Source organism: Triticum aestivum, chromosome 3B (assembly GCF_018294505.1).
Source record: "Triticum aestivum cultivar Chinese Spring chromosome 3B, IWGSC CS RefSeq v2.1, whole genome shotgun sequence".
NCBI lineage: Eukaryota > Viridiplantae > Streptophyta > Magnoliopsida > Poales > Poaceae > Triticum > Triticum aestivum.
Window position 1 is genome coordinate 764,844,184 of NC_057801.1, and position 13,856 is coordinate 764,858,039.

Here is a 13,856-nt window from a genome sequence, read left to right on the forward strand (position 1 = left end):
TACTACATATTGGAAGATGTAGGATCTATTTCAATTGTGCTGTGTCACCCAGCCAACCAACCCATGCCAAACTTTTGATGGAGAAAAAGACCTCCAAGGTTCTAATGCCTCATCAAAAATGTGGTTGTGTACACGGGATGAGGTAATGAAGCTAGGGAGAGCCAACTTATTGGATCTCAATCAAAAAGAACTATCAGTTTGGTCAACACCAGAAGTTTGGTCAAGCACTTCGGGGATCTGATCAGTACAAGCCCTTAGATAGTTAATTCAAAATCTGATTTATGAGACACTACCAAAGATCAAAATTTAGAAGCTACTTCCTCCGTTCCTAAATATTTGTCTTTCTAGAGATTTCAACAAGTGACTACATACAGAGCAAAATGAGTGAATCTACACTCTAAAATATGTCTATATACATCCGTATGTGATAGTCCATTTGAAATTTCTAAAAAGACAAATATTTAGGAACGGAGGAAGTAGTTGTTAATGTTTGTATATCTACCAATCCTTAGCCAGGGCCCATGTATTTCTTTACAAGAGGATTGCATGCACAAGGCCCAAACTCCAGAAAAAGTATAAAGGGAAGCAACCCACAGTGGAAGCAAGGTAGGAAGTACTCTAATACGGGGAGCTCCTAGTCAGCGCCTTCAGCGCCAACTAGGAGTTTCGGCGCCCACGCAGACGCACTCTTGGGCCGGCCCAATATGGGGACGCGCGCAAAAGGAAACTAAAAGCAAAAAACTATTAGCCAGGGCCCATGTATTTCTTTACAAGCAGATTGCATGCACAAGGCCCAAACTCCAGAAAAAGTATAAAGGGAAGCAACCCACAGTGGAAGCAAGGTAGGAAGTACTCTAATATGGGGAGCTCCTAGTCAGCGCCTTCAGCGCCAACTAGGAGTTTCGGCGCCCACGCAGACGCACTCTTGGGCCGGCCCAATATGGGGACGCGCGCAAAAGGAAACTAAAAGCAAAAAACTAGCGTCGTTGAAGCATTCGAACCTGCGACCTCATGCTCCACGCAATGCTGCGCTAACCACTCGGGCACTTGGGCGAGTGTGATTGCTTAAATCTTTTTCGTCCTTATTTTCTTTCCTTCTTCCTTCTTTCCTTTTCCCTTCTTTCTTTTTTCCTTTATTCCGTTTTTCGTTTTCTGTTTTTTCTTCCTTGTTTCATGAACTGCTTTTGAAATTCGTAAACTCTTTTCAAATTGATGAACATTTTTTCAGTTTTTTATTGAAAAAAAGTTCATCTGATTTGCAAAAAGTTCACAAATTTCAAAAAGAAATTCATCAGATTTGAAAATAGTTCATGGGATTCGAGAAAAAGTTCATCACATATGAAAAAAGTTCATCATAATTGGAAAAAGTTCATCAAATCTGAGAAAAGTTCATCGAATTTGAGAAAAGTTCATCATAATTAGAAAAAGTTCATCGAATCCGAAAAAAAGTCATCGATTTTGAAAAAAGTTCATCGGATTTGAAAAAAAGTTCATGAAATTTGGAAAAAGTTCATCACTTTTCAAAAAAGTTCATCGATTTGAAAAAAAGTTCATCGATTTTGAAAAAAGTTCACCAATCTTGAAAAAAGTCCATCGGATTTAAAGAAAAGTTCATCAAATTTGAAAAAAATTCATCGAATTTGAAAAAAAATCACTGAATTTGAAAACAGTTCATCAAAATTGAATAAAAGTTCATTGAATTTGATGAAAGTTCATCGATTTTGGAGAAGGATTTCGCGAATTTGGAAAAGTTCATCGAACCTAGGAAGAAGAACAGGAAAAAAAGAAAATAAAAAATAAAAAAACGAAAACAGAAGAATAAATGAAAGAACAAAAGAGATAAATATGTGAAAGTTAGCATCTCTTGTTGGTGATGGCGGGGTGGTTACTAGAGCTTAATATTTAGTACGTTGTCCCCGGTTCGATTCCTGCTACTAGTAGACTTTTTTGCGGTCTGATAAATACAGAGAGAAAAGCTAGATGGGCCAGCCCAGCGGTGAAGGGGGGGTATGCGCCCGTTTGTAATTAGTACTGTAGCGGGCGCTTAAGGCGCCGAATAGGAACCAGCTCTAATACGCACGTACGAACAGTTTTAGATCTCGATCTCTTCTGACCACTTTGTTTCCAACATGCTGTTGGAGCCTGCCGCCGACAGAAGGGAATATGGGCAAAAACGACAAATTTAACATGTAAACAAAAAGAATTCACAAAGTGAACTGTTTCTAAAAAAATTCACTTTGCTGGCCCTTTTATGTATCGCCCGACAATGAGACGCCACACTACACTGCGCAGCGCCGGACTGACAGGCGCTACACACCTAGCCAGCGTTCAGTGGCGGAGCTTGACCCAGTCCTTTGGGGGGGCCAAATAGGATATCTGAACTAATGGGGGAGTCAAACACACAAAATTTCATAACCTAAGCTCTCTCTCTAAAAAATAATGCTTGCATGTGCCAATCATGGGGGCCACAGCCCCCCGCAACACACTAAGCTCCACCGTTGCCAGCGTTACACCTCAAACTACATGCAAATTCCTAAATTAATGTGCAACATCTAAGAGCTAGGCGCTACACTGATGTCCAGTTAATTAAAAGGATTCGCATTTAGGAGCATGAAAGATCCAAACAAGCACACGACACTCATGCATGCACTACGTTGCTGTAGGCCCTACGAGGCTGTGGCCACGCATGCACGCACACGGCATGCATGCACGTGATTTGTTGATCCGTCGGTTGCGCGTAGTGCGTCGGCACACGGTCTAGCTTTGTCCCTCGTGTAGCGGTTAGTGCAGCACCTAGGCGCTAATTTTTAGGCGTTGCACATTAACTTTGGAATTTGCATGCAGTTTGAGGTGTAATGTTGGCTAAATGTGTAACGTCTGTCAGTCAGGCGTTACATAGTGTAGTATGACGCCTGACTGTCGGACGCTACACGAAAGGGTCAGTGCAGTGAAATTTTTTGAAGAACAGTTCATTTTATTAATTTCTTTTGTCTACAGGTCAAATTTGTGGTTTTTGCCGGGGATGTGCAAGCTTCTCGTGTTGATCGGCCGTGCATTTTGACCGGCCGGCCGCACCGATGACCGACCAAATTAAGTTGGGCGATCGCACAGAGCAGCCAAGCCAGCGACAAAACATGGGCCGGCCCACTTCCAAATATACACAGTCCGTCCAAATGATTTTGGGAACTTTTTAGAAGGTTCCCTAAACCGGGGTTTTTTCTTGTTTTGATTCTTTTCTGGTTTATCAGGCTTTCTAATGTTTTTTCTTTTACTTTTCTCATTTTTATTTTTATTTTTTTCTGTTTCTATTTCTTTTTATTTTTCTCTTTCTTTTTTCCAAGTTTATTTCCCTTTTTCAGAAAGTGTCCAAATTTTTTAAAATTGATTACATTTTTCAAATTTTTGTTACAAACATATGAAAATGTTTCCTATTTTCAAATTTTGGTTCAAATGCACAAAATTCGAAAAAGATGAGAATCTCAATAGTTGTTCACATTTTCAAAATTTCTTCAGACATTTCAAAAAAAATCTAAGTCACAAATTTTGTATCTTTTTTCAAAATTGTTCGGAATCTTACTTTTGTTCGGAATGTTTCTTTTTTTCTCATTTTTTCAAATTTTGTTCATGTTGTTCGTGTTTTCAAAAGTTTAGAGTTCAAAAATTGTTCGGAATGTTAATTTTTGTTCTCATTGTTGTTCGTGTTTTAAAAGTTGTTCGGAATCTTATTTTTGTTCTGAAAATTTGTTCAGAATGTTAAGTTTTGTTCTCATTTTTTTCAAATTTTGTTCATGTTGTTCGTGTTTTTAAAAGTTTAGAGTTCAAAATTTGTTCGTAATGTTAATTTTTGTTCTCATTTTTACAAATTTTATTCATTTTTAAATAAAATGTTCCTGTTTTTCAAATTTTGTTCATAAATTTAAAATTTTGTTCGCTCATTTAAAAAAATGTTAGGTAATTCAAAAAATGTTCAACTTTTTAAATTATGTTCCCACACCAAAAAATGTTTTTTTCAGGAAAAAGTTCACATTTTTCAAAAAAATATCAGAAATTTAAAAAATGTTCACATGTTTAAATTATGTCGTAAATTAAAAAAGGCGGCTGCTACAAATCACCCAACTTATTTCCTGAGGAAATCAGTCGGGTCGTGAGCCATTGGATCGATCGCCTCAGAGCCGTTGGATTGGTCAACGCGTTGCCAGGTCCTTCTCCTTCTCATGGCAGCCGCAGTGAAGCAGCGACCCGCGTCGCTGTGGGGAAGCAGCACCGCATGCTTCCCAGGAGGAGCCCTCCCTCCCCCCTCGCTGGCAGTGCAGCGATGCTCCATCGACGGGCTCCAGCGATGCTACACTTCAATGGCAACTCCGCGCGCGGCGGCGCTCCATAGCAGCACCCGGCCGCTGACAAGCACGCTCCACTGCAGCACCGAGCTCTCCATCGCAGCTCTGGGGCGCCGGTGAACGCTGCATCGCACCACCGGTAGCCGCCGGTGAAGCTTCATTGCAACCACCAGCCCCGAGTGAAGCTCCATTGTAGCACCGCCCGTTCCAACACAGCATCATCAACCGCCGGTGGAGCTTCATTGGAGCACCGTGTGTTGCATCACTGATTCGAGCCGCCGGCGAGCGCACCATCGCAGCACCGGGAGTCGTTGGCGAGCGCACCACCGCATGACTCCTCCGCCAATTTCAGCACAGCTGCGCCCCCCCCCCATTGCAGCGCCGGTGACCCCCCTGCACCAGCGTCTGCGGCGGCTTGCAGCGGGCATCGTCTCCTAGCTGGCCACTGCAGCGCATGGCTTTCACTTCGATTTTTGTCGGAGAAAAAAGAGATGGGCAAGGGGCAGAAAGAGGCATCGGCCGGAGGGAGAGCTGGGTCAGAGGTACGGGAAAAGATCTGGGGGTTAATGATTCAGCCGATTCATTTGTGTGGCTGAGCTTTCACGTGGGGATAAGGATGATGGCGGAGAAGCGGTGTGCGGGCCCGACCGGGACGCGTGTCGCGCGTCGGAGGAGGCTTACGCCTCGCTGGAATCAGCCGGCTGTTTTTAAACGTTTTCCATTAAAATATGTATGGGAATTGCCACAGTGGCTACGGACTAGTTCCCTGGGGTGAGGAGAAGAGTTTGATTTGTTGCCCATAAATTTCATTTTTATGGAATTTAGTGAATTTGTTTTATTTTCACGGCTGCTTATAGTTCTTTAAGTTTCGCGTTGCAATTCTTACATAGTAGCGCGTGTGTCGTAGTGGCTTGCGCATCGTGGGCATCTACTGAAGGTCGTGAGTTCGATTCACTGTACTATGTCACGCTGCACCTGGACTCTGGTTGATGATGATATGGCACAACAATTGATAGCGAGCATTGAGCCCAATGCCAAAAATTGGTTGTCACACTAATGGAGATGCTTTCACATGACATGTTTGTGAAACTCTCTGTTACACTATGGGTGATCTGGGCAGCGGAAGGCCATCCACGAAGGCATATTTTAAAGTCCTCATGCGACATACTCCTTTATCACAAGGTTTATTAAAGAGCTTGGAATGATCTCTGAAAAGGAAGTGACGAGGCATGACAGAGTTCCATTGCAGGGCCTAGCTCAGCGCCCCAGGGCGCCACCAGTGGGCTTCCATAAAATACATGTTGATGCAGCAACGCGCCAGGGCAGAGGCGGAGCTGTCTCTGCTATCTGTAGGGACGGCAACGACAACTTCATTGGCAGTTCATCATTGGTGATTGCAGGGGTACAAGACCCAGCTACTCTTGAAGCCATTGCAGTGAGGGAAACTCTAGCCCTAGCGGCAGGCATGCATGTTCAAAATCTTGTAATCTCTTCGGACTATAAGCAAGTAGTTGGGGATATAAAGAATGGATCGGCAGGTAGATATGGAGCAATCATCAAGGAAATCAAACTTCAATCAGCACCTTTTAACTGTACTTTTATTTTTGAAAGTCGTAGGATAAATGTAGAGGCTCATAGTTTAGCCAAGTTTGATTTGGCCAATCCCACGACCGACGATGAATCTCGCACTCTGGTTTTTGACGAATAAAGCTTGGTTTCCCCTAAAAAAAGTTATAGCGAGAAAAATTAGCGCACAAAACTGATCGCTATTAAGGGGTGACGCGATCGTCGGGGGGGGGGGGGGGGGGGGTCGCCCCCCTGGTCCCCCCTTGAATCCGTCCCTGTCACCATATTCTAGCCCTCTCTTTTTTACTTGTGTTCTAGCTAGCTTAGATGGTCCCTATGGCTTCGATTTCTGATTGTGGCGGCAATTCTCTTCTTTTTCCATAACACGCATGTTTATTTTCTCGTTGCTGTGACAAAGGCCAACACACTCCCATGTTGCGCCGTCGGGTCACATCGCGCCAAAAATTGTAACTTGTTTTTGTTGTTGCAGCTGCTACAAGGTGGTGCAACGAAAGTGACCACCAGATGCTACGATGACCACCACCCGTGGTGCAATGGGGGCTGCGACCGACGATGACGTGTGCTGCTAGCCGTGATGTCAGTCGGCACCGAGGCTGCGAACATCGGCACGCGCAGCTTCAACCGACGGCACCAAATGTTGCGACCGACACGCGGGGGTGTTGGAACCGGGAACTCTGACACAGCAATTCTGGAACTGGCGTTCTCTGATGCTAGAACTAGTGTGCGCATGTGCTACAATGGTTGCAACCGGCTTCAACCTATGTCATGACTGGTGGTAGAAAAAGCTGTAATCAGCAACGCCCCATGCTACGCCCGCAGCGAAAGCTGCAACTGGCCATAGCGGACTGTAAACATCGGTGACCCGTGTCAGGACTAGAGGTGAAAAAAGTTGTAATCGATGCCGGCCCGTGCCACGACATGCGTCGACGGAAGCTGCAACCTGTGGCGACCCTGCTACAACCTGTGACGACAGCGACGGGTGCTACGATAGGAGTGACCGGTGCTACAAGCGCAGTTGACGGTGCGGCGGCCGGGGTATGCGACGATGATGAGACTGTAGAGGTGGACTGGTGGCTAGCGATTCCTTTTTACGGTAATGCAAACATGGGGACGATGGGGAAGACCTTCTGCGCAACGGCTAAGGTCCTAATGCGCGACGACGTCACAGGGTCCTACTGCGACCTACTCGAAGGCGTTGGTGCTTGCTCGTGCAAGAGGTTGAGAACTTGAGATGTGTGTGTGCCGTGTGAGACGATGCATGAGTGGGAAAGCCTCTCGATGATTTATTGCTTTGTCAACAGGGTTACATCGTGTAAAACATAAGGCAATAAAAAGGATGGTGGATCACCCTCCCATCTAAACTCTAACTGATTATCATAAGCATGTTTTGCAAGATGATGAGCCACCTGATTAGCTTCCCTAGGACAAAACTCAAAAGAGATACCATCAATTGTCTGGGCTTTCGCAAAGCATTCCACCAAGGTTGCAGTATATGGACTGAACATATCAACCTCACCCTTGCATGCATTTATCAATTCCAACGAGTCAGATTCAATGATAATATTTGTGCAACCCAACCTCTCGAGCAGCTCCAGCCCCTTCAACATTGCCAAAGCTTCTGCTGAGGTGGCATCAAAAGTAGAGACAAATAGACAAGTTGTACCAGCAACCGCCTCACCAATGCTATTTCACAAGACAATCCCTACCGCACATGTACCATTATCATGAAATGCAGCATCCGTATTTAGTTTGTAGCATCCAGGTCTAGGTTTTGTCCAAGATTTTTCATGCGGTGCACTGGGGTGAGATGAAACTTCATAATTCGCTGTCAGAGGTTCAATTGCAAAAGCAGTTCTAGCGGGGGCTGCCACCAATTCCCCCCTAACCATTTCACGTCTTTGCCACCATATGTACCAGCATGCAACGACAATTGATTCCTGAAGTCCGAGCCCCCCTAGGACGGGAGATCTCCGGGTAGGATGACACAAAATATACTCCAGGATTACCGAACCCGGTCTGTCCATAGCTAGAGCATTAACAATTACTTCCTCGAGGCCAAGAGCATGCTAAACTTCCCGAGCACGATTACATGTGAACAGAAGGTGGTGAATATCTTCTGGGCCTCCTTTGCAAATCGGACAAATAGGCACTACAGGAATGTGGCGTGCAGCAAGAATAGCCTTTCCTGGGACAGTGCCATGTAGGGCTTTCCAAACAAAAATCGTGATTTTGCTAGGGACTGAAAGCTTCCATAAAATGTCCCATACAGGATTCGGGTTTGATGCTCCTTGTTCATCTTCTCATCTTGTTTTTGCGCCAAACTGGTGCTCCCATTCTATGTAATAAGCAGACCGTACCGAGAAGACAAAGGACTTTGTTTTATGCCAAGCCACAAAGTCCTCCTGCAAGTGTTCACTCAAAGGAATCATGAGAATATTCTGAGCATCAACATGCATGAAAATGTCTCGAATAAGTGGCTCATGCTAGCAATGAGTATCTTGATCAATCAACTCATCGACATGCCGAAGAAGACACTGACCCCTTTTGGTAAGTACTTTCCTGGATGGACAGTTTGGGATCCAATGGTCCTCCGAAATATTGATATTACTCCCAGACCCAACTCTCCAAATATGCCCCCTCCTAAAAGTTGGTAAACCTGCAATTATGCTTTGACAAGTATAAGAGGAGCCCTTCTTAGGGCCAACATTTAAGAGCTTTCCGCCTGGATAGTATTTAGCTCTTAACACTTTAGCACACAGCGAGTCTTGTTTATTCAAAAGCCGCCATGACTGTTTTGAGAGCATGGCCATGTTGAAAGAACACAAATCACGGAATCCCATACCACCTAGCTTCTACGGGATGCACATTTTCCACCAAGAAAACCAATGCATCTTTTTGTGATCATCTGAACCACCCCACCAGAAGGCAGACATGGCATCATTGATTTCTTTACATAGTTTTTTTGGGATCTTGAAAACAGCCATGGCAAAAACTGGGATTGACTGAAGTACTGATTTCAGAAGAATTTCCTTTGCCCCCATAGACAACAACTTTTCTTTCCATCTTTTAAGTCTCTCAATGATTCTTTCTAGCAGATATACAAAACTCCCACTCTTATCTAGCCCAACCATAGAAGGTAAACCAAGGTACCTCTCAGAAATAGTTTCAGTGTAATATTCAGTTCAGTGCAAATCTGTGCTTTCACATCGACATCTACATTAGGGCTGAAAAAAACACTACACTTCGCTTCACTAATTAGCTGGCCTGAATTTGCGCAGTAATCATCTAGTACTTGTCCCAATGAGGTTGCATTAGTCATGTCAGCTTTCATGAGTATAAGGGAATCATCAGCAAAAAGTAAATGAGACACCGATGGTGCATTTCTGCACACCCGAACGCCTTCAATGCCACGAACCTCCTCCTTTTGAGCCAAAGCACTGGATAAACCCTCCGCACATAGAAGAAACAAATAAGGTGAAAGAGGGGCCCCCTGCCGAAGTCCCCTGCTTGGCACAAACATATCTGTCTCTTGATCATTAAACCTGACCCTATATTTTATTGACTTTACACAAGCCATCAAAAGCTCAATGAACTCTTCACGAAAACCAAGTCTACTCATTATTTTCTCCAGAAAGACCCATTCCACGCGGTCATAGGCCTTGTGCATATCTAGCTTCATTGCACAATACCCCACTTTTCCTTTCCTCTTATTCTTCATTGTATGCATGGACTCATAGGCAATAAGAATATTATCTGTAATTGATCTCCCAGGAACAAAAGCGCTTTGAACAGGTGCAATAGTTTCATCCAGGATACTCTTCAGTCGAAAGGCAATCGTCTTCGAGATGATTTTATACAAAACGTTGCATAAACTGATGGACCTATATTGAGATATATTTTCCGGATTATCCACCTTCGGTATGAGCATTATAGCTGTATCATTCCATCCAGCTGGAATATTCTTTTCATTTATTGCCTTTAACACTCCAGACGTAAGAATATCACCTACAATATGCCAACATTTCTTAAAAAAATAGCATGCAACCCATCAGTACATGGTGCCTTGGTGTCCCCAATGGAGAACAAAGCCTTTTTAACATCCTCTGCTAAGTAAGAGCATTTCCAACCGCGCCCCCAACATGGCCTCCCAGGCGATTTTTTGGCTGCCGGTGCCAAAAGAATCGGCCCAGTCACGCCCCCAAGGGCCCAGTTTTCGCCGGCTTGGGCCGAAATTGGCGTCGGCGGACCCAACCCGAACCCGGCGCGCTGGGAGGCGCTCGGGGGCGCCGGGCGAATCGTTTTTGGCGCGAAAAAGCCGCAGACCCTCCTTGCCAGCGACTCGCCTCTCTTCTCGCCGCTTCGCCGTCCTCATCGCCTCGTTTCCCGTGGCGAATCAATGCCAAAGCTACGCACGTTGCCGCGCCGGTCAGCCTCCATTGATACCTCACGGGTGGCGCAATGAAGGCCGGGCGACGCGCGTCCCCTCACCCGCCACGCGTACTGCGCGGAGCCTCCGCCTATATAAGCCGACCCCAGCGCGCCGGAGACACGCACCTCCACCGCCGACGCGCCATTTCTCCCCCTTCCACCTCCCTCTCATCGTTTCCAGTTCAAAAGAATGGCCGAGCGCTTCCCAGGCGACGGCGCGGCAGCGAACGGCTTCGGCCGCCGCCATCTTCATGAGGACGAGGCTCGCCTCCTTTTCGAGGCCGAGTACCCGGTCCTGCCGGACATGCGGGTGCCCGGGGCGTAGAGGATCAGCGCCGACGGCGTGCCGGTGCCACCACCACCCACCGGGGCGGTGCGGCGTGCGGAGATCGCACGTATCCGCGCGTGCGGCGAGGGAAGGCCCGCGGTACACCACCGACAGCCCACTCTGGGAGCCCTACTTCCGCCGCCGCCACACCGAATAGCTCAAGGCGACGAACGGCGTCGTGCCCTCCGGCAGGCTCAACTCCGAGGGGCGGCGCCGGTGGTGGGGCGTGCCCGGCCGCACGCTGGAGGCCGTCCTCGAGTACATCGAGGGCGGCAACACGCCGCGCCTCGAGTACCCCGCTCCCCCGTCCTTCTCTCGCCGACGTGGGAGCTCGTGGACGCCGAGGCGCATGGAGCAGCCCGGGGCGTCCTCCTCCTTGTCCGGCCGCTCGTCCGGCTCTCCCTGCCTCCGCCCCGTCAAGCCGGAACCCCAGGACACGCCTGTCAGCGGGCGCACCCGCAGCTCCGGCGTCCGCATCGACGACTCCAGCCCCCCCCTCTGGCCGCTTCATCCTCGTCGAGCCCAAGCCGGAACCCGGCCTCCCCGCGGAGTACGAGGAGATAGCCCGGCGCGACTTCTTCGACGAGGACGCCCTACAGTGGGTGCGGGACGACTACCTCCGCGACGAGATGGTCCAGCAGCGCCGGGCCCTGGAGGAGACAGAAGCCCGCAAATGTGGGCGCGAGGACGAGCACGGCGTCATGATCCTCGACAGCGACGACGACGATGACGCCCCCGGACCGTCCAACCCGCCGCGCCGACCGGGAGAGGGATGCAGCAGGGACGGCGGCGGCGGAGGTGGCGACGACGACGACGACGACGACGGCGACTACACGCGGTTCTACAGCCTCCTCGGCATGTAGAACTGCAAGGGCGGGCGGCGGGCGGCGAGGAGCGACGAGGAAGACGGCGAGGAGCAGCCTAGTAGTTTTTTTCCTTTTTTATAAAATATGTTTAAATTTGAATGAACCCGTCGAAGTTTGCGTTGAATTTGCGCCGTGTTTAAATTTTTTAAAAATACATGGGCGCCATGACTGGAAGACATCACGCCGCGCACGGTTTAGCGCCGGTGCGCCCCCGGAAACGATGTTTAGCGCCTCCTGGGAGGCCAACGGCTGGAGATGCTCTAAGGCTTCAAGAGCTTTTCGTTCATGTTATTTGTCACCCGAGGGACAACACGGTTAATGAACTCCTGGTCTGGCTCGTCAATTTCTGTAGTGAAAAGACCATTAAAGTACTCTGATATAATAAGGATCATGTGTGGGACGAAGGTGACATAAGGGATGACGTGGGGGCACAATCCAACCATTATTAGTGTCGTAATCCAACGATGAAAAATAAACAGTGGAATACTACTGGAGCATGAAATGCACGTATGAGGCGAAAATGACGCGAGGGTACAACCACCCGTTACTAGTGTCCTGTATATAATCCAACGCCGGAAAACGGATCAAGAAGAGAGAGGAAGGAAACGCATTTTCAAAAAAAGAAGAAAAGGAAACGCTCGATTCAGCCGTGGCGTATCCATTCTGTCTACATATTTCCTGCTCCGCTCCGCTTCCACCGAAACCCCTCCAAACCCCTCCCACCGGAAAATCCCCCAAACTTTGGCTGGCCAAAACTATGGACGGAGATCGACGGTTGCCGGCGGCCGCCGCGCTCGCATCGGCGGCGGCGGTTCTTGGCGACGACAACCTCCTGCCCGAGATCCTCATCCGCCTCGGCTTCCCCACCTGCCTCATCCACGCCGCCCTCATCTCCAAGCGGTGGCTCCACCACGCCTCCGACCCGGCCTTCCTCCGCCGCTTCCGCGAGCGCAACCCACCCCGCCTCCTTGGCGTCTGCGTCGGCTACCCCGGCAGGTATCGCTTTGTGCCGCTCCCGCAGCAGCCCCCAGAGCTCGCCGCCCCGATACGCCGCGCGATCTCCTCCTGCGACGCCGCCTTCGCCCGCGGGTGCCCGCGAATCAAGCACTGCCGGAATGGCCGCCTCATCATCGAGGTCTTCCACGCCGGCAGATTCGATCACCCCCTCGTGGTGCCGCTTCTCACCGGGGAATCTGCAGCCGTCCTCCCACAGATCCGGCCCCACCGTGACCGCTGGGTGCAGGGCACTCAAACGGGATTCACTGAGATGTTCCTACCCGAGGATGGGGGCCGCGACGGCATCACCTTGGTGAATCTGTGGAAAGACTGGCCAAAAGTGTATGCGGAGGTGTGCATCCTGGGATCTGGCAGGTCTGGCGTCCCTGCCAGGGGCTCGACAGAGATAGAGCTCCCGGATGACATCGTCTTCCATGAAATGCTACCACCCATCCATGGCAAAGTCTTCATGGTGACCAACTTAGGGTACACCTTGGGTCTAGATTTAGCCACCAGGAGCCTTTTCACCCTAGAGCTACCAGTAGGAGTGCGGGGCAACTATATGCTCTCATGCGCGGAAGATTCCGGGCTCTATCTCGTCAGTGCAGACGGGTTTCAGCTCAGTGTGTGGCTCCATCGGATGTCGGGCGACGATAATGGCGCAGGCTGGCTGCTGGTGGACACATTTTGTGTCGGTGTGGGTCAGGCATGCACACCACGCGCAGAGGACAGTTGGGTTCCTCACGATGTTTGCCTTGATGTTGTCGCGGTCGGGGACGATGCTGACTTTGTGTTCTTAGATCATCCAGCAAGTGGTGCTCTCTTTTATGTTCATCTGAGGAGCAGGGTGGTTGAGAAGGTCTATCAGAGGGGGGCAGATGAATGTGGGTATAAACGTACGGCTGCTGGCCACGTACGTGTATCTCCTGTTATGATGATCTGGCCGCCTATCTTCCCAGCGCGGAACGTGAAACGTGAAGAATGATCCCCCTGTGTTTGATCATTGTACTATCTAAACTGAGTATGAGTTCTGCAATAGAGAGGTATGTACTTTGAGTCATTTCTCTTCCTAAGAACAATAGATATTGCAGTCATGTATGTGTGTCTTAAGAACCTGTGTTTCATTTCAGTTAAAAAACCTGAAGTTTGCAGAGGTTTATTGAAATATATCCAGCAAAACTGCACTGATCATCTGAGCTGACAGTAGTTTGTATAAGATATTCCATATATGAGGGTTTTCTGGTAATGATCAGTTGTGTAGAAAAACTTTGAATGGTCGCCAAATAAAAATGACAAGCAGCAAACGGAAGACAA

The 13,856-nt window shown here is 48.4% G+C and overlaps 1 protein-coding gene across 1 annotated transcript; it reads left to right on the forward strand.

Moving 5' to 3' along the window:
• The first annotated feature begins 12,258 nt into the window (after positions 1-12,258).
• Positions 12,259-13,702, forward strand: LOC123066429 (uncharacterized). The gene has a single exon (XM_044489517.1). It carries the CDS (start codon positions 12,304-12,306, stop codon positions 13,525-13,527), a length of 1,224 nt encoding a protein of 407 aa, XP_044345452.1. The 5' UTR covers positions 12,259-12,303; the 3' UTR covers positions 13,528-13,702.
• Positions 13,703-13,856: the final 154 nt, after the last annotated feature.